This window comes from Pristiophorus japonicus, chromosome 13, assembly GCF_044704955.1.
Source record: "Pristiophorus japonicus isolate sPriJap1 chromosome 13, sPriJap1.hap1, whole genome shotgun sequence".
In the NCBI taxonomy this organism is placed as follows: Eukaryota; Metazoa; Chordata; class Chondrichthyes; family Pristiophoridae; genus Pristiophorus; species Pristiophorus japonicus.
In genome coordinates, this window is record NC_091989.1 from 53,474,520 (window position 1) to 53,495,836 (window position 21,317).

Sequence of the window (21,317 nt, forward strand, 5' to 3'; positions counted from 1 at the left end):
TGCACACGCGCAGCCTCCACTGTGCACGCGCGCAGTTGCTGCCACTGTTTTCGGCGCAGGGCTGTAGCTCCGCCCCCAGCAGCTCCTGCTGCGCCGCGCTGAGGTGGAATTGGGCCTACAGCTATCGGAGAATCGCGAGGTAAGTATGCGGCGCAATTTTTGTTCTATAAATTAGGCGGGCCTCTCTGATGTGCGCCGTTTTAGCGGCCGGCCGAAACTTGACCCCATGGACTTAGTCTTGCTAGTGACACCCACAACACCCCGGGAAACAGAGCAGAACTCATTCCCCTCCCCCTCCTCTGCTGGAATGTAACCCTCCCCACAATAAAACCTGTGGTAAGAAATAGAAATGGATATTCATAATAAAATGCCAAATAATTTAGATTTTTTGTTTGTTTTCACAGCGGTTACTCCATGTTGCTAAACTATCATCTTGAATAGGATTTTCTTTTAAACAAAGAAAAAATATATTTTTTTAATTCCCAGCAACAAGTTTTAAAATTCCATTGACCCTACTTAGGTAATTCTCATTAAGCTTCCTCTACTCTACTCGAATGTGGAAAGCTAATGTATCTATTATATGAAGCATGTTTCCATTTATACCATTGCCTGCAATGTATATTTATCAGAAACTGACTTTCCTTCAACTTAATTTAAATGAATCTGAAAAGTCGAAAATGTGCATACTGATGAAGAAAAATGTGAATTCACTGCAAAACCGACAATAAAATGGTGGTTGTTAATACCTGTATCGGTATCGATAAAATAATTAGAGGGGCTGTGATGAGAAAGGCACACTCATTTTGGTTATGACCCAACATTTTGCCATTCTGGCCACAGGGAACATAGCAGGACTCATTCCCCTCCCCCTCCTCTGGTGGACTGTAACCCTCCCCACAATAAAACCTCTGGAACATAGGCCAGTTAGAACGTTTAGGGTATGGACTCTGCCTGGAAGTATCAGGCACTTTGAAGTCTTTTTTGCTCGTAGCCTTTATGACTCCGACATCTCCCAAGCAGATAACAGTGGAACAATTTAGAACATGGGCAAAGCTAACAAAAATAAGAAAACACCATCGGGGAAACATTTAGTACCGAGAATTTGCGACAGGCACAGAAGTCTCGCCTCGCAAAAAATTGGAGTTATCGCCACGTGAAAGGAAGTGGAGTGCTAAATGAAATGCTGCACTTCCTTTCTGGGGCGGTAGCGGGGCAGAGGCCTTGGGAACGGGACACAGCGCTACACACTGGGTCGTGTAGCGCTGCCATGTAGGAGGGGCTCTTCCCTGAATTAAAGGGAAGGGCCCAAGCTGCATACTGCAGTAAAAAAGAGTCCTACTTAGACCACTGGACAGCGGGGCTGCCGTGTCAACAGCCCGGCACTCAAGCAGGTTGCTGAATGCCGGGCTGTATGGATCCCGCGTTCAAAGCGCCAACGGGACACACAAAAAAAAAATCGTGGAATTTGTTTTTCACCAGCAGCACACCTTCCCCTTAAGTTTCGCCCCATGAGCAGTCGGCCGGTGCAGCTTCAGGGGCAATACCCAATTTAGGGTTCGGGTGCTAATGGGGCACTGCGCACGGTAATGACGTCAACATTGCCGGCGCAGCGGAGTGGGACGCTACAGGTTAGCGCCAATCACTAAACTCCTGCCGAATTTAGCGGGCGTTGTTAACAGTGCCATGCCCGGTCATAAAGTCATTTGTGCCCCGTTAGCGCCCACCAGGGCCACTAACGGGAGGCACAAATGACCCGAATTTCTAGGCCCATACATATGGTAAGGATCAAATCCTGAGAGATCCCTTTCAATATAGGCATGATCTTCAATATACTCAAGAATTAAGCCAAATACCAGCAATACCACCAACATTATCCTGGGCTCCAAAAGTGTCCCAGTGTATGTTCAACTGCACCATCAACCCCAATATGACAATTCATTCTCCTGTAATTACTATGTGAAAACATTGTATCACTTCACAAAACATTAGTCTGCAATTTTTTCACTAATATTTTTACAAATGCTTTACAATCTTAAAGTTTTCACCTATGCTAATGATAATTGAGAACCATCACCATGTAACGATGTATTTCTTGAATCAGACAACTATATCACCACCTACCAGCCATCCCACTAGGCTATCAAGGATCAGATAGATGTCCAATACAAGTCACATAAATTACTATCCCTTACTTAACTCAACTGATGAACCTAAAGTTGTCAAATTGGAATTCATCGGGTTTTAATTCACTGTCAGTTTTGCTCCCAATTTTGTTTTCGAAAGCTCTACAAAGTATTAAGTTAAACAAAAACCAACAAAAAATATCCAATATAATGGAAATGGCCTAGCCTCCATGTCTTCACAACTAGAACAGTCTCAAGTAATTAGCATGTCCTCAGGAGAGGGGAAAACAACGAAAACATAGTGGAAATGGTGTAGGTAAAATCACGATGATGTCCAAATGGTTGCCTGATCCACTCAGAAACGGACTAGTACAACTTCAAAAGAGCAGTAATACAAAAGCAAAACACTGCGGATGTTGAAAATCTGAAATAAAAACAGAAAATGCTGGAAGTACTCAGCAGGTCAGGCAGCATCTGTGGAGAGAGAAACCGAGTTAATGGCTGGAATTTTCTGTAACTGGATGGGTCGGGTGTGGGCGGTCTCTGTGGCAGGTCGCGACCCCGCTCTTCATACCATAACACTCCTGACATCGACTTTCCGTTAATGTAGCCTATTAAGGTTGCCCTGTGCATTTCCCGACCCTATTAAACAGTGTGAGTCTGATGACGTCATCGATGCCACGTTTTCAGCCGGGATATTTAAAGCAGCCTTGGCCACATTGCATTTGAAGGTTCATCGAGGAGTATGCTAATGCTATTTTTGCCTTCCTCTAAGATTTTATTCAGAATTTAACTTTCTAATTTATTCTGCCTTTAGCAGTGCTGCACTGCCATCCTGTGGTAGACTAAGTAAGTGGGTCAATGAGCCACCTTGGGGGAAGATTTGTTCACATGAAGACCACGATTTCCCCTACCTGGATGGCAGGAGATGGTGGCAGCGGGTGACGAAATTGCTCCTGCGACGATCCCGGCCAAAAATAGTGTCTTACCATAACAGGCCTTGCTGGCCCACCTGCGCATTTCCCGCTCCGATTAATGGGAGCGGGTCTGGTGACATCACCGGATGACACGATTCTTGCCGGTATATTTAAAGGGGCCAAGGCGCCGTCTGCTGTGAGTTCACGTTCCAGGCGTTAACCTGGTGTGAGTGAGTGCAGGTCTGTACCATGTGAACAGAAAGGCAGAGATCAGCTCCACACTTTTGCTATGAGTCCCTCCATCGTCTTGTGGAGGGAGTGAGAGGACGTAGGAAGGTTCTCTTCCATGCAGACAGCAAGAAGAGGCCTCCACAGCAGACAAAGGCAGCATGGCTACAGATAGCCCAGGAAATAACGGCGACTTCACTAGTGCCTCGCACCTGGGTCCAGTGCCGCAAAAGGTTCAATGATCTTCTCAGATCTGGAAAAGTGAGTATAAAGCTATACTTACCTTGATACTGCTGTGTCTGTCATCACACCCCCACCACTGTGCATTGCCAACCATACTCCTGCACAATGTCGCTCACCCCAAGATCCCTTGGACCTTAATCCATCTCTCTCTCTATTGACATCAGGTCTCCATCTTACTTTCCACTCCTCATACTCAGCCTCATTGTAATGCAAAGACAACAAGTAACAGCAACTGGTTAATGTCTGGAAAATGAACTGATGGGCAACTTGGTATCGCCAAGCTACTCCATCAAAGTCTCCCTGTAAAGCTGTATCCCATTCCATAAATTATGCTCATTCCATCAGTCTCAATCAAACTTCTGTTTTTTCTTTCCTTGCAGGAAAAGATTGCCCACAATAAGAGGGAGAGAATGGAAGAGGGCCTCAATCGATGATTAATTTGACAGATGTGGAGGAGGCAGCACTCGACATAGCTGGAGTGCTGGAGGTTCTGGAAGTGGGCGATGGAGACACATGCGGCTTTTCCTCATCAGACTCGGAGGACCAAGATGAGGGAGCATAAATCGTGCCCATTTTGATTGTTGATACACCACATCCAGTTGAGTTGACAGAAGCAATCTGTCACTGGTCAGACATTTTCTTGAAGGAAGGTTACCGTGAACAGAGTTCACCACAAACAATTCCAAAGTGTATGAGGCTGAAAAGACTCTTCCTAACACTGAAGGTTACAGCTTCTGACATTTGAAAGTGAACAGCTGTCACCTATTGAAAGTAATGGAGAGTCATGGACAACCTCACCCCACGTACCTGGTGTGTTCCCTGAGGGACGGCAAACCCGTCAAAAGGTTGGGAAAATTGTAAGTGCCTGCTTTTAATCCTCTTAAGTAGCATTCAATACCTGTTAACGACCTTAATAAACTGGCCCACCACTTGCTGTCGGGTGTGTGATCCACACACAAACTCAGAGGCGGGTTTAGAGCAGGATCCCGGCCTGTTGTCAATCAGGGCCATTTTGACAGCGGGCCGGCCTCCAAATCTGCACTCGCAAGGCTGGAAGATTCCAGCCGAAATATGTGACCAAATCGTAAATCCATTTATAGCTTATTAGTCTGTTTTAATATTCTACAATTTAGCACAACTTTAGCAAGTAATATTTTGTAATATTGCATTCAATAGTTATCACAAATTTACCCCATTTTACAGTAACTTGCTTTAGTTTTTCTAAAGAATTCTCAAAGAAAGAAAGAAGACTTGGATTTATATAGCGCCTTTCACGATCGGACGTCTCAAAGCACTTTACAGCCAATGAAGTACTTTTGAAGTATAGTGACTGTTGTAATGTAAGAAACGCAGCAGCCAATTTGCACACAAGCAAGCTCTCACAAACAGCAATGTGATAATGACCAGATAATCTGTTCTTTTTTGTTATGATAGGCTCAAGTTTCAGCCTGAGTTGCTCCTATTTTTTTGGAGCAACTAGTTTAGAATAGAGCATCTTAGAAATTGCAATTCTCGGCATTTACTTTGCTCCAGTTCTAGTGAGTTAGAATAGTTTCATTTTAGAACAGATTTTTTTTTTCAAAAGGGGGCTTTTCCAGCCACTTACACCTGTTTTGCAAGTTTAGGCAGCGAAAGCTGACTCCAAACTAAATTAGAATGGAGTAAGTGTAGATTTTTGTACGCTCAGAAAAACCTTGCCTACACTTATTCACTTTTACAAATAAAATGCCATCATCAATAATCAATGATAAATAAATCAATAAATTAATACATCAACCAATAAATCAATCAAAAAAAAAATATTAATTAAAAAAAATCAATCAATAAATAAAAAATTAAGCTGCAGCACCGGGAGCCCTCCAACAGCATGCTGGGATGCCCCCCCCCACCCCCAGTGTCTCTCTCTCTGTCTCTGCCAGTGTCTCTCTATGTTTCTGACAGTGAGGGGTGGGGGGAGAGATGGGGGAGGAGGGAAGGGTTAGAGGAGAGGAGGAGGGGGAGGGAGGGAGGAGAGGAGAGGGAGGAGGAGGAGGGGGTGGAGAGAAGGGGGGAAAGGAGAGAGGCTGAATGGGAGGGGAGGGAGGAGGATGAATGGGGGGAGCGGGGAGCTGAATGGGAGAGGAGGGGGGAGAGGAGGAGGGGAAGGGGAGGAGGGGAAGGGGAGGAGGGGAAGGGGAGGGAGGAGAGTGGGGAAGGAGGGAAGAGGATGGAGGGGAGAGGCTGAATGGAAGGGAGGGAGGGGAGCTGAATGGGAGGGAGGGGGGATAGCTGAATGGGAGGGAGGGAGGGGGGAGACTGAACCGGAGGGACGGAGGGGAGCTGAACGGGAGGGAAGCCCGAGTCCCGATCTTCAATGCCCGGTGAGCCCATTCAGCCAGGGCCAAGGCGGCGTTCTTCGGGCCCCTCCCACGCAGCCTGCACAGATTCGGGCTGTGTGGAGCTACTGCACATGCGCGCACACTCTAGCGCGCATGTGCAGAGGTCCCGGCACTGTTTTCTGCGCCGGGACCTGGCTCCGCCCCAACCCCTTGTGCTGTGCCACGCCAAGGCCGAAGACGTCCCAAGGAGCTCACAGAGTCACAAGGTAAGTTTTCGGCACCCTTTTTATTCTAGAAAGTCAGCGCACCTTATGGAGGTGCGCCATTTTTACAGAGGGCGGAAACTTGGGCCTGTTGATTGAGGGATAAATATTGGCTAGGACACTGGAGATAACTCCCCTGCACTTCTTTGAAATAGCGCCATGGGATTTTTTATGTCCACTTGAGAGAGCAGACGGGACCTCGGTTTAACGTCTTATCCGAAAGACGGAACCTCTGATTGTGCTGCACTGCAGTGTCAGCTTAGATTTTTTGTGCTACAAGTTCCTGAAGTGGGAATTGAACCCACAACCTTCTGACTTAGAGGCGAGAGTGCTACCCACTGAGCCACAGTCGACACTGAGAAGCCATTCAATGGGTCGTTTTCACCTCCCGTTACTGCCCCCGGGGGACGTTAACGGGGAAACATAGAAACATAGAAACATAGAAAATAGGTGCAGGAGTAGGCCACTCGGTCCTTCGAGCCTGCACCACCATTCAATAAGATCATGGCTGATCGTTCACCTCAGTACCCCTTTCCTGCTTTCTCTCCATACCCCTTGATCCTTTTAGCCGTAAGGGCCATATCTAACTCACTTTTGAATATATCCAATGAACTGGCATCAACAACTCTCTGCGGTAGGGAATTCCACAGGTTAACAACTCTCTGAGTGAAGAAGTTTCTCCTCATCTCAGTCCTAAATGGCTTACCCCTTATCCTTAGATTATGTTCCCTGGTTCTGGACTTCCTCAACATTGGGAACATTCTTTCTGCATCTAACCTATCCAGTCCTGTCAAATTTTAAATGTTTCTATGAGATCCCCGCTCATTCTTCTCAAAGCCAGTGAATACAGGCCCAGTCGATCCAGTCTCTCCTCATATGTCAATCCAGCCATCCCGGGAATCAATCTGGTGAACCTTCGCTGCACTCCCTCAATAGCAAGAACGTCCTTCCTCAGATTAGGAGACCAAAATAATATTCCAGGTGAGGCCTCACCAAGGCCCTGTACAACTGCAGTAAGACCTCCCTGCTCCTATAGTCAAATCCCCTAGCTATGAAGGTCAACATACCTTTGCCTTCTTTACTGCTTGCTGTACCTACATGGCAACTTTCAATGACTGATGTACCATGACACCCAGGTCTCGCTGCACCTCCCCTTTTCCTAATCTGCCGCCATTCAGATAATATTCTGCCTTCGAGTTTTTGCCCCCAAAGTGGATAACCTCACATTTATGCACATTATACTGCATCTGCCATGCATTTGCCCACTCACCTAACCTGTCCAAGTCACCCTGCAGCCTCCTAATGTCCTCCTCACAGCTCACACCATCACCCAGCTTAGTGTCATCTGCAAACTTGGAGATATTACACTCAATTCCTTCATCCAAATCATTGATGTATATTGTAAAGAGCTGGGGTCCCAGCACTGAGCCCTGCGGCACACCACTAGTTACTGCCTGCCATTCTGAAAAGGACCCGTTTATCCCGACTCTCTGCTTCCTGTCTGCCAACCAGTTCTCTATTCACGTCAGTACATTACCCCCAATTCCATGTGCTTTAATTTTGCACACCAATCTCTTGTGTGGGACCTTGTCAAAAGCCTTTTGAAAGTCCAAGTACACCACATCCACTAGTTCTCCCTTGTCCGCTCTACCAGTTACATCCTCAAAAACTTCTAGAAGATTTGTCTAGCATGACTTCTCTTTCATAAATCCACGTTGACTTGGACCGATCCTGTCACTGCTTTCCAAATGCGCTGCTATTTCATCTTTAATAATTGATTCCAACATTTTCCCCATGACCGATGTCAGGCTAACCGGTCTATAATTACCTGTTTTCTCTTGCCCTCCTTTCTTAAAAAAATGGTGTTACATTAACTACCCTCCAGTCCATTGAAACTGATCCAGAGTCGATAGACGCATTGGAAAATGATCACCAATGCATCCATTATTTCTAGGGCCACTTCCTTAAATACTCCAGGATGCAGACTATCAGACCCCGGGGATTTATAGGCCTTCAATCCCATCAATTTCCCTAACGCAATTTCCCGCCTAATAAGGATTTCCTTCAGTTCCTCCTTCTCACTAGACCCTCGGTCCCCGAGTATTTCCGGAAGGTTATTTGTGTCTTCCTTCGTGAAGACAGAACCAAATTATTTGTTCAACTGGTCTGCCAAAGGACTTTTCGTCCGGGAACAGCGCCGCTACCAACTCCCACGAAATGCCGTGGGGGTTTAGCGGTGGCGCTAATCGATAGTGCACTGGGCCGCTGCGCCGGTGATGACCACATCATCGCCATGTGCAGCGACCCGTTTTTGCCCCGGAGCAAAAATGTGGTAGCGCCCTGTGAGGCTGCCACAAGCAATGCCCGCGACAGCTTCGCAGGGTGCGTACCGAGCTTTAGGCTGCTCACGGGGCGAAAATTAAAGGGAGGTGCAGCACTGAAAATTTGAAAAATGGCCAACTTTTCATCTTTATATCGCAGGGTCTGTTCAGCTTCTGTGCCAGGCTGCTGCCATGGCACCCTGCTCCCTGGTAGTCTAGCATTGGCCCCGTCTCCCTAACGCAGAGTCCGCAGCGTGCCTTCCCCTTTACTGGAAGGGGATGGTCCTGTGTTCACGCCACCGTTACACTCCTCTTCGCATAACACTGGAAAATTCGCGATGGTTAGCGCCCTGATCCCACCCTTGCAGGGATGGGGAGCACGAGATTTTGCGCTCCACTTCCTCTCAGGGGCGGTAAGCCCAATTTAACTGGCGAGGCAGGACTTCTATGCCTGGCGCAGGAAGCCCTACCTCGCAGCTGTTACCACCCACAACCAGGACGGTATGCAACTTCGTCCCCGATGTATCACCTGATAGAGGAAGTATTATATTTCGTTTTCAATATATCTCACATTTTCCCACTGCTGCAGCAGTCATTTTAAAGTAAAATTCTATTCAATATATTAAAATGTTAAGAACAAGAGGAATGGGAGCTGGAAGTATACAACAAGAGTATACTTATCTAGAAGTTTTATAATTAATATCAAAAGTAATCCTGCAGAATTTAACTTACATCTGGTTTTTAACCTTAATTGTGTCTTTCGTCACAACAATCTCAGTGGTCTCAATTTTGATGAATATGTGTTCCAGAATCCCATCTGACCCTCGGCGGATTTTCACCTCATAATCATCAAGCTCACGTACGTTTAGCTTGCTCATGATAAGGTCACAGGTTGATGTAAAATGGACAAACTCGTTGTTAAATTGCTTGAATGCTCCCACTCCCCACGTGTTGCATGTATCTGGAAGAAAAGGCAATTCCCTCTGTTACAACAACTGAAGATTACTATTTTGATAGGATCAGTGTCATTTTACATCCTACCTAAACTTATTTGGACAATCAAATATATTCAATATAATATACTCACGATGGTTTTGCTGCGATTGAGAGGAGCCATCCAATGCACGCTTAAAGACTTGGGTAAGAGAAGCCTGGTCCAGGTCTAGTGCAAAATGATAGGTTTAAGTCAGAGTTAACTATTTATGGAGTATATAGTTTAATTTCAAAATGTTATTTTTATGCTTATACAATCATATTTTGTTAAACAGATCTAATTGTAATTCATTGTAGTTCATTAACAAAAATGTTGCATTTCACAGTTTTGTACAATTTGTCCTTAGTTTCTTTCGGACACCAACAGACCTAAACAATTATATACACATTAATAACATTTCAAGCAGATTTAGAAGTTCAAAAAATTCAGAGTGAAATTCATGAAATTGATCCAGACAAATTGGGCATACTGATTAATTGTCCATGGATTAGAATAGTCACATTTTGGGGCTTTACGCTAGATATTTTATGGAGTTCAGTGTCACTGGCCATTTCCATAAGTGGCCTATGATCTGGAGCAAACCATTTCCCATTCAGGGCTAAGAGTAACGATAGTGTAAATGTCTAATTGTTTAATATTAATAACATTTTTAGCTGCATTGTTTTGTAGTTTTCAGTGACTCTGTACATTTTCTGTTCATCTTCAGTGCATGTCTCAAGGGAGGTATGAACTGGATACAGACTGTGACATTATATCCCCCTCCTATGGATAGACAAAAGGTTTGAATTTCCATAGGGGTTGCCCCGATGGACTGCTGGAAAATCCAAGGAAACCCTGGAAAAATGGCATAAAGGAGTGTCCACAAGTTTATTAAAGAAGTGGATTGAAAGGAGAGCCTTAAAAGAGGAGGAGAAGGTGGAAACAGGGAGGTTTAGGGGGAGAATTGCAGAGTGTGGGGCTTAGGTGGCAGAAAGAATGGTGGGGCAAAGGGAGGGGGTGATGTACAAAAGGGCAGAGTCAGGGGAATGGAGAGTTCAGGGGAGAGGACAGGGGATTGCAGAGCTGGGGAGGGGCAAGACCATGAAGGGATTTAAGCAGGAGGATGAGAATTTTAAATTGTAAATCAAACTCATAAATAAAAGAGAGCTAAGAACAGAACTTTGGATTATCATAATGGTAATTTTAAAAAAACAGCAAAGTAAGGCTCAATTAGACTTGATAGACAGATGTCAAGAAAAAAACAAGGAAAATTTAATGACAATACTTCACTTGCCGTTTAGAGTTTAATTAATACATTTTATGCTTAACCTTTTGAGTTTAGTTGTATTTACTATATTCTAGAAATGGTTGTGTTGTTTTTTGATATCTACTTACTAAAAGTGGAATCTGCATAGTTTTGGTCCAACCACCATTTGACAGAGACATGGCCTGTGATAGAAAAAGATCAATTTTACTCGATAAAATAAACATGAGAAATAAACACATTTAGAACATAATCAGAGCCTTGATTTTACTTTTCTTCAACCTTTCTGCAGGATTTACTGTTCTTGGCAATCAAACATAAACATAATGGGCCAGAATTTACTGTCACAATAATGGGGAGACAAACAGTGCTCACTGTTATTTATGCATAAATCGTATAGCAACTTCAAGCGACGGCTGATGCATGGTTAAACATGAAAATCCACAAGTTGCTGTCCGAAATGCATTACTCTGCCGTTAGCTTCCCGAAAACAACATCTCGCTGTCTGACTCGCCATTCAAATACATTGAACAACGTGAATTTCCTGTACTTGGGCGATAGATACAAACTAAACTCGTCACAGAAGGTTAGGGGTTGTCCATTTCAGTTTAAGTCCACTTTTTTAACGGTGTGGTAAGTCTTAACTACTGGCAAACACCCTGTCTGGCACTGAAAATCAACTTTTACAACTGTGGAGTCTCATTCATTCCTTCAGCTTTTAATTGTAGTTTGTGAGATTTTATTTAATGCTTTTTTAACTCTTTCTTTCTCTATCAAACCCATCTTTCTTTTGTTTTATTTATTTTATTTTCTGTACCTGATTTGACATTGAAATCATTATTAGAACTTACACTTCCTGATTCAGACTGCCCTGTTCTCGCAAGTCCCAGATGCCCTGTGGACGGCACTGCGCTGTTTCCATCTCCAACTTGCAGTGCAAAAGCTCATAGAAATAAAACAGGCAAGGGCAGGACACTCTTCATTCACCAGTTACAATAAATGATGGCCTATTATGTCACATAGAGAAAATTTTAAAAGACCCATGAAGTAAAGCAGGGCAAATCTGCTGCTGATGTTTGTGGGCCATAATTGGCGAGGTCAGATAACTGAAATAGTGAGAAACATGCAGGCTGTGTAAACCCAGTCTGCAAAGCCTCAGACACATGTTGGATGGGGGTGAAAAAATGGTGAAGAAGCAGAAGGTGAGTCTAAGCTGCATGCTGAATGGTGGCCAGATTAGGTGAGGGCAGAAAATAGGTAATAGAGAAACATAGACCTGGTGCAACAAAATGTAAAACCCGCTGTGGTTTAAAAGACCATTGGGGTGAAATTCATCTTGAAGTCAATGGAAAAGAAAATCAAGTGGCGTGTCAAACAGGCAGCCGATTCTGCACTACAGCCCAAGATGAAGTTCGCCCCCATTGGCTGCAGTGGAGGAAGCTGGCAACATGGGTGAGGAGGATGACAACCAGCTCAAAGGGAAGAGCAGCAAACTTCAGGGAGCCAGCCCTGACTGTCCTCCTCATGGAGCAGGAGGGACAGGATGTTTGGAGTTTGAGGCCAACGACCGGCCAAGCCTTTGATATACACATTGTGGAGGGAGTTGACTGTGACAGTGAGTGCCCTAGAATAAAAGGAAAAGGAGGTGGGGTAGCATTGCTGGTTAAAGAGGAGATTAATGCAATAGTTAGGAAAGACATTAGCTTGGATGATGTGGAATCTATATGGGTAGAGCTGCAGAACACTAAAGGGCAAAAATCGTTAGTGGGAGTTGTGTACAGACCTCCAAACAGTAGTAGTGATGTTGGGGAGGGCATCAAACAGGAAATTAGGAGTGCATGCAATAAAGGTGCAGCAGTTATAATGGGTGACTTTAATATGCACATAGATTGGGCTAGCCAAACTGGAAGCAATACGGTGGAGGAGGATTTCCTGGAATGCATAAGGGATGGTTTTCTAGACCAATATGTCGAGGAACCAACTAGGGGGGAGGCCATCTTAGACTGGGTGTTGTGTAATGAGAGAGGATTAATTAGCAATCTCATTGTGCGAGGCCCCTTGGGGAAGAGTGACCATAATATGGTGGAATTCTGCATTAGGATGGAGAATGAAACAGTTAATTCAGAGACCATGGTCCAGAACTTAAAGAAGGGTAACTTTGAAGGTATGAGGCATGAATTGGCTAAGATAGATTGGCTAATGATACTTAAGGGGTTGACTGTGGATGGGCAATGGCAGACATTTAGAGACCGCATGGATGAATTACAACAATTGTACATTCCTGTCTGGCGTAAAAATAAAAAAGGGAAGGTGGCTCAACCGTGGCTATCTAGGGAAATCAGGGATAGTATTAAAGCCAAGGAAGTGGCATACAAATTGGCCAGAAATAGCAGCGAACCTGGGGACTGGGAGAAATTTAGAACTCAGCAGAGGAGGACAAAGGGTTTGATTAGGGTAGGGAAAATGGAGTACGAGAAGAAGCTTGCAGGGAACATTAAGGCGGATTGCAAAAGTTTCTATAGGTATGTAAAGAGAAAGAGGTTAGTAAAGACAAACGTAGGTCCCCTGCAGTCAGAATCAGGGGAAGTCATAACGGGGAACAAAGAAATGGCAGACCAATTGAACAAGTACTTTGGTTCAGTATTCACTAAGGAGGACACAAACAACCTTCCGGATATAAAAGTGGTCAGAGGGTCTATTAAGGAGGAGGAACTGAGGGAAATCTTTATTAGTCGGGAAATTGTGTTGGGGAAATTGATGGGATTGAAGGCCGATAAATCCTCAGGGCCTGATGGACTGCATCCCAGAGTACTTAAGGAGGTGGCCTTGGAAATAGCGGATGCATTGACAGTCATTTTCCAACATTCCATTGACTCTGGATCAGTTCCTATCGAGTGGAGGGTAGCCAATGTAACCCCACTTTTTAAAAAAGGAGGGAGAGAGAAAGCAGGGAATTATAGACCGGTCAGCCTGACCTCAGTAGTGGGTAAAATGATGGAATCAATTATTAAGGATGTCATAGCAGCGCATTTGGAAAATGGTGACATGATAGGTCCAAGTCAGCATGGATTTGTAAAAGGGAGATCATGCTTGACAAATCTTCTGGAATTTTTTGAGGATGTTTCCAATAAAGTGGACAAAGGAGTACCAGTTGATGTGGTATATTTGGACTTTCAGAAGGCTTTCGACAAGGTCCCACACAGGAGATTAATGTGCAAAGTTAAAGCACATGGGATTGGGGGTAGTGTGCTGACGTGGATTGAGAACTGGTTGTCAGACAGGAAGCAAAGAGTAGGAGTAAATGGGTACTTTTCGGAATGGCAGGCAGTGACTAGTGGGGTACCGCAGGGTTCTGTGCTGGGGCCCCAGCTGTTTACATTATACATTAATGATTTAGACGAAGGGATTAAATGTAGTATCTCCAAATTTGCGGATGACACTAAGTTGGGTGGCAGTGTGAGCTGCGAGGAGGATGCTATGAGGCTACAGAGTGACTTGGATAGGTTAGGTGAGTGGGCAAATGCGTGGCAGATGAAGTATAATGTGGATAAATGTGAGGTTATCCACTTTGGTGGTAAAAACAGAGAGACAGACTATTATCTGAATGGTGACAGATTAGGAAAAGGGAAGGTGCAACGATACCTGGGTGTCATGGTACATCAGTCATTGAAGGTTGGCATGCAGGTACAGCAGGCGGTTAAGAAAGCAAATGGCATGTTGGCCTTCATAGCGAGGGGATTTGAGTACAGGGGCAGGGAGGTGTTGCTACAGTTGTACAGGGCCTTGGTGAGGCCACACCTGGAGTATTGTGTACAGTTTTGGTCTCCTAACTTGAGGAAGGACATACTTGCTGTTGAGGGAGTGCAGCGAAGATTCACCAGACTGATTCCCGGGATGGTGGGACTGACCTATCAAGAAAGACTGAATCAACTGGGCTTGTATTCACTGGAGTTCAGAAGAGTGAGAGGGGACCTCATAGAAACGTTTAAAATTCTGACGGGTTTGGACAGGTTGGATGCAGGAAGAATGTTCCCAATGTTGGGGAAGTCCAGAACCAGGGGTCACAGTCTAAGGATAAGGGGTAAGCCATTTAGGACCGAGATAAGGAGAAACTTCTTCACCCAGAGAGTGGTGAACCTGTGGAATTCTCTACCACGGGAAGTAGTTGAGGCCAATTCACTAAATATATTCAAAAGGGAGTTAGATGAAGTCCTTACTACTCGGGGGATCAAGGGGTATGGTGAGAAAGCAGGAAGTGGGTACTGAAGTTTCATGTTCAGCCATGAACTCGTTGAATGGCGGTGCAGGCTAGAAGGGCTGAATGGCCTGCTCCTGCACCTATTTTCTATGTTTCTATGTTTCTATGAACTCCTTTGCAGTGTGGGAAATAGTTTAACTCCCTCTCCAGAGCAGCCAAGGTAAGCTATCTATCCCCACCGACCCTTCTTTGCAGTCTCTCTATATGTGTGGCACTCCTTCATTTATTACCTTCCCAGTATTCTTGGACTGTACTCTGAACATTTGATTTCTTCTCCCAACCTGGCTCACGTGCAACCAACAAATACACCTACTCTCAGTGTGTCATGTACGAGAAATCCTCATTAACTCACCACACCTGTCCTTTGTTTTCAGTCCCTCTTCTAGCCTAATGTCTCAAACTGTAGCCTTCAGTGTAATATTCATATCTTTTCTCGTGTCTCTTACAGGAGAAAGTGGCCTTTAAGCATTGAGAAACTCAGGCCAGGTGGTGGATCCGCCTACAATAAACCTCTCAGCCCTCGTGAAGCAAAAGGCTTGGAAATACTGCGGAGCTATGATGACAAAACTTTTAGGGGCAAAGATGTACAAGGGGAAGTGGCATCTTCAGCTTGTCTGTACAATGGTTTGGGAGAGCAAACACATTAAGAAATATGATTAGGCAACTTCAAAATCTACAAAGGAACTGTAGGGGTCACCATATAATATTGTAACATCTCTTCATCTTAATTTCCTTTACATAATCCTCGCCACTGAGGAGGAGGAAGAAAACGGTGAATGGCTTTCCAACTGTCCCCAACCAGCCACATCCTCACCCACACCATCATTTATTCTTTCTGTCTCATTCACCATCCCAGAAAAATCCACCTTTTGGGAATGTAGAGTAATCCAATAATGTTTTTCACTGAATGAAACACAACATATGAGGGCACAAAGGAGTTAGAGGTAAAAATGGGGGATCAGAGGCTCGGCAAAAGTCAACCCCTGGCTCCGGAGCTTAAAAATCCAGTTCTCTGGAGTCTTGCCCTAAAAAGGAGGATGCTGGCTGAGCATCACACTCACATTGAGGTACCGAGGACCATCTTGAAGACCTGAGACAGATGGAAGGGGTCAGCCTTCCTCATTGCCACTGTCTGAGAAGGGCTCAATACAATGCAAAGCTAAGCAGAGTAAGTGTTGGCATCACAAACATCCTCCACCATCCTCCATGACAGAGATTTTTAAAGTGAATCCAACATAAATGCATTGACCACTGATCTTCAGGCCTTGGGGGGGGGGGCATTTGGAGAGAACAATGGCACCCAGGTTTCCAGAGCTACAGAGTACCATCTCTCAGGGTCTGCAGGATAACTGCTAACATGGTTTAAAAGCTTCTGTGTGTTCTTTGAAATGGAAACTCCCATCAGTTATCAGAAGACAGTTTTCATATGATTTACCACATCTACCTTTGTTGGAAATACAATTGATTTGTGGCTCCAAAGTAATATCAATGTCAATCTGAATTTGTGACAATTTTAAATTCTTTTGACAAAAATGGATTTTAGTCCGATCTCTAGAGGTGCCCTCTCAAAAGAGTAAAGAGTTGTCATATGAACATTAAATTAACCAGGAAAACCTGCAAATGTTGGGTATCAGAAATACCCGTTTTTGCAAAATAACCTTCCTGGGTTCCATTTTGTTTCATAGCAGGCTGAACAATATAGAGGGATTACTGCTATCAGATAGAGCTGCTATGTTTCTATCATGGTTGCAAAATGTTTCTTTAGTTAAAAATCCATTGCTAGGCTCAATATGCTTAGTCGCTCTATTCTACAGTAGTTACACAGTGTCCATGAAATTCATTACAAGACATGTGATGCATCACCCTAAACTACTCTTAATGCAGACTGGTAGCACAGGCACTAGAATTCCATCATCCTAATGAGTTCATCATAGATAACTAGCTAGAGAGGCAGTGAAAACCATCATAAAATAGGTCAGTACTGATGGTTCTGAATCTCAAATGGATTATTCGGAGGTGCTGCCAATTGGAAGCTATACATTTCACCATCTGAAGAAAAGGAAAAATTAAGTTAGTCATCCTGGCTCTTTCCCCTGAACCTCTAAACGCCAGTTACAAAGTGGCCATGGTAAAAATTTGGAAACTGATAAACAACCCGACTCTCTAAAATAGAAATAACATGCAACATAGGAAGGTAGAAAGGAAGAGAAAAGAAAGATAGAAAAGAAAAGAAAAAGTCAGTACAGAAAAGGAAAGAAAGCTTTACATCTATATAGTGCCTTTTACGACCTCAAGACATCCCAAAGCACTTTACAGCCAGTTATGTACTTTTGAAGTGTAGTCACTGTTGTAATGTAGGTAGAAAATACATACAATGCTCAGTTACCACAAAACACTGAATAGTGTGAGGGCCACAGCAGGTGCAAAAATCATGAGTTGTCAGCTGCACTATGATCCTTCACATTTATTCTGATTCTAGAACTCAGAATACAAAATCCATGTAGACTTTAAGTTCATTTTAATTTAGGGTTTCAGCCAGATAACCAAAGGTGGAGAAATTCGGTTGTTTAGCACCACCATTAGCGCCAGAGAGGGGCGTTAAGTAGCCACTAAACATCTACTGCCCGAGTGTCGCACTATGACAGCCTGCCGCGAACTTCACTGGTGGTTTAGTGCCGGCGCTATCATTTAGTGCTGTGTACTCTAGCGCCAGCCACTTGGTGACGTCAAGAGTGTACAATGCCTCCTTTGTGATTCGTTTCTGAAATTGATTGCTTTCGCCTGCCGTGGCACTAAGGCACTACACACAACTGGGGGAAGCAGACGGTGCACAGAGGATCCCTGGCCGATATCGCAGGGAAAGAAGAGGTAAGTGTAGGGAGTCAAATTTTTACCAATTACTTATCTCTCTTACGTGTGGAAGGCTGTTGGTAGCCTCCCTTCCATTTTTTGCAGGTTTCACGTGGCCGACCTCACCTCCTCTTTAGGTACTAGGATGATGTTATCCTCGCGCTTCAACTTGAGAACAGCTCCCGCACTACCACCCTGCGATGGGCCTTGAGCACCCTAAGTGGATTGTGCAACACTTCCCTTATACAACTGAATATCGCCCACCGCCTCAAAGCGGGCGATATTGAATTTTTTAATAATAAATAAAGAACTCACAATAGGAAAAATTGCTTGTGGTAATTATAAAAGTAAATTAGACCACTCTTTTCTGAACCTGTCATGTAATTCACCATCTTGCAATAACTATAATTATATAACTGTAACTCATGCATACTGTACCTGTACCCTTGTAATGCACACCCTGGCCACAGGGAGTGAGCTCCTCACCTGGGCTTCCAGGTATAAAAGGGGAGATCCCACCCAGGATCAGGACTCTTCAGTCCTGGAAATAAAGTGAAGGTCACAGAGTGACCGTGTCTGATATATCCATGCCTCGTGTGAGTTTGTAACAAGGTGCAGAGACACTACAGAACCTGTGCTAAAAAACAATAAAATGGAGATGGACTACTCTTTCTGCAGAAGAAACATTACAAATCAACACAGTTCGTTCTGAAAAATAAGAATGAATCTCCAACCCACACCAGTGCTGGGATTTCACCAACAGAGGCGAGTTCGATGAGAGTGGCATTGGTGCAGTGTGGGAAAGCCGTTCCAAATTGCAGCCTGCCCTCTCCCTTCAATCTTCCGTGGATGGTGCTTGTGCCTTTAACTGATGTTAAGTACCTATCCGAACTTAGACGTGACAGCTGAGAAACTCACACGGAGGCGGGTTTAGAGCGGAATCCCGACCCGCTGTCAATTAGTGCTAGTGGGACCACCTCCAAACCTGCACTCGCAGACCTGGAAAGATTCCTGCTCAAGTTTCAGCCACTAGACACCAGTATTGGTCTGGAGTGATTACTTTACCTGCATTAGTGTCAGCCTTCTCAAATCAAATTGCAGTTCCAGACTGGATCACTAACTCATCTAAATGATTAAGTGACAACATATTCTTTGCACTTGTGGACATTCATTACCAGATTGAAACTGGTTTCAGAGTCACTGGATAGCTGGAAAATACAGTATTATCCTTTGTTTAAACTCAGTTATTGAAAGTAGATTCGGTCTGCTTTCTGCTTCTCAAATCTTGCCTTTCCACCAGATGACTCTAAAAGCTGTGGTATTTTTTGTGTTTGTTTGCTGTTGTCCAGTCACATAGCAGTACTGCAAACAGCTCGAACATTGAACAGCTGGACCATGCCACTGCCTGAGCTGGAGGTGGCTCTTTATAACTGCTCTAACCTCATCGTGAAACAGCTAAATCTGCCAACAACTAAAGTTGCAGAGGGACATTACTCAACACTTTAAACGTCCTCATAGGGTTAGAATTAAATAAAATCTGTAATGTCAAAAATGAAATTAGAAAATGCAAAACTTCCTACTCTGGAAATTAAAAACAAACATTATACACTACACACCACTTCTGGTCCATAAAATTGTACAAACGATTAAAAATATCAGTGAATTAATCTTTTTTTGTAAGGGAAAAGGCTATTCTTCATTTTGCAAAAAATTATCAACGTAGTCCAGTTAGCCTGACATCTGTGGTTGGGAAAATGTTGGAGTCCATTATTAAAGAAGCAGTAGCAGGACATTTGGAAAAGCAAAATTCAGTCAGGCAGAGTCAGCATGGATTTATGAAGGGGAAGTCATGTTTTAAAAATTTGCTGGAATTCTTTGAGGATGTAATGAACAGGTTGGATAAAGGGGAACCAATGGATGAGGTGTATTTGGACTTCCAGAAGGCATTTGACAAGGTGCCACATAAAAGTTAACTGCACAAGATAAAAGTTCACGGAGTTAGGGGTAATATATTAGCATGGATAGAGGATTGGCTAACTAACAGAAAACAGAGAGACGGAATAAATGGTTCATTCTCTGGATGGCACTCAGGGATCAGTGCTGGGACCCCAACTATTTATAATCTATATTAACGACTTGAAAGAAGGGACTGAGTGTAACATAGCCAAGTTTGCTGACGATGCAAAGATGGGAGGAAAAGCAATGTGAGGAGGACACAAAAAATCTGCAAAAGGACATAGACAGGCTAAGTGAGTGGGCAAAAATTTGGCAGATGGAGTATAATGTTGGAAAGTGTGAGGTCATGCACTCTGGCAGAAAAAAATCAAAGAGCAAGTTATTATTTAAATGGAGAAAGATTGCAAAGTGCCGCAGTACAGCGGGACCTGGGGGTACTTGTGCATGAAACACAAAACGATAGTATGCAGGTACAGCAAGTGATCAGGAAGGCCAATGGAATCTTGGCCTTTATTGCAAAGGGGATGGAGTATAAAAGCAGGGAAGTCTTGCTACAGTTATACAGGATATTGGTGAGGCCACACCTGGAATACTGCGTGCAGTTTTGGTTTCCATATTTAAGAAAGAATATACTTGCTTTGGAGGCAGTTCAGAGAAGGGTCACTAGATTGATTCCAGAGATGAGGGGGTTGACTTATGAGGAAAGGTTGAGTAGGTTGGGCCTCTACTCATTGGAATTTAGAAGGATGAGAGCTGATCTTATCGAAACGTATAAGATTATGAGGGGGCTTGACAAGGTGGATGCAGAGAGGATGTTTCCACTGATGGGGGAGACTAGAACTAGAGGCATGATCTTAGAATAAGGAACCGCCCATTTAAAACAGAGATGAAGAGAAATTTCTTCTCTCAGAGGGTTGCAAATCTGTGGAATTCGCTGTCTCAGAGAGCTGTGGAAGCTGGGACATTGAATAAATTGAAGACAGAAATAGACAGTTTCTTAAACAATAAGGGGTTATGGGGAGCAGGCAGGGAAGTGGAGCTGAGTCCATGATCAGATCAACCATGATCTTATTGAATGGCGGAGCAGACTCGAGGGGCCATAAGGCCTACTCCTGCTCCTATTTCTTATGTTCTAAAGGTCTAGCCAAATCCCATGTATTTCACCTAGCACTCTGTCCATGCTGCTCACTAAAGTGTAACTTAGAAAGCATTAAAGCTAAAAGAAAATCAAAGAGTGAGAATGGAAAAGAAATGATTTTCTGCTATTGAAATGTATTGACAGTCATTATAACTTAAAACTTTTCAATAGTTTAAAGTTATTTCAAACATCTGAATCATAATTTAGAAAAGGAAAATGCTATTAACCTTGAAGACTTAATTATTTTGTATTGTAATATAATTGTAATTTATATTATCTTAAATAAATAATCTATGCTTTATTGATCGTGGTAGTAAATGGTTTAGTTTTTCAAAGTGCAAAGCTATGTACAGTCAATTATAGCGAGCATGTTGGTGTAACCAGAAAATTTTAAAAGAGTACTTTTACATTAGTTTTCAGAATAACATTAGTTTTGGCTGAATCCTTTGCTGGCTCCTTTATCTT

General features: G+C 43.7%; 1 protein-coding gene across 1 annotated transcript in view; it reads right to left on the reverse strand.

The window, feature by feature from the left end:
- Window positions 1–21,317, reverse strand: part of LOC139278098 (mucin-2-like) — a 115,841-nt gene that overhangs the window by 93,700 nt on the left and 824 nt on the right. Inside the window, exons 2-4 of the mRNA XM_070896757.1 lie at window positions 10,782–10,835; window positions 9,501–9,575; window positions 9,146–9,374 (exon numbers count right to left, since the gene is read on the reverse strand). Of these exons, the coding sequence (XP_070752858.1) occupies window positions 9,146–9,291 (146 nt within the window). The 5' untranslated portion in view covers window positions 9,292–9,374; window positions 9,501–9,575; window positions 10,782–10,835. The remainder of the gene's footprint in view (window positions 1–9,145; window positions 9,375–9,500; window positions 9,576–10,781; window positions 10,836–21,317) is intronic.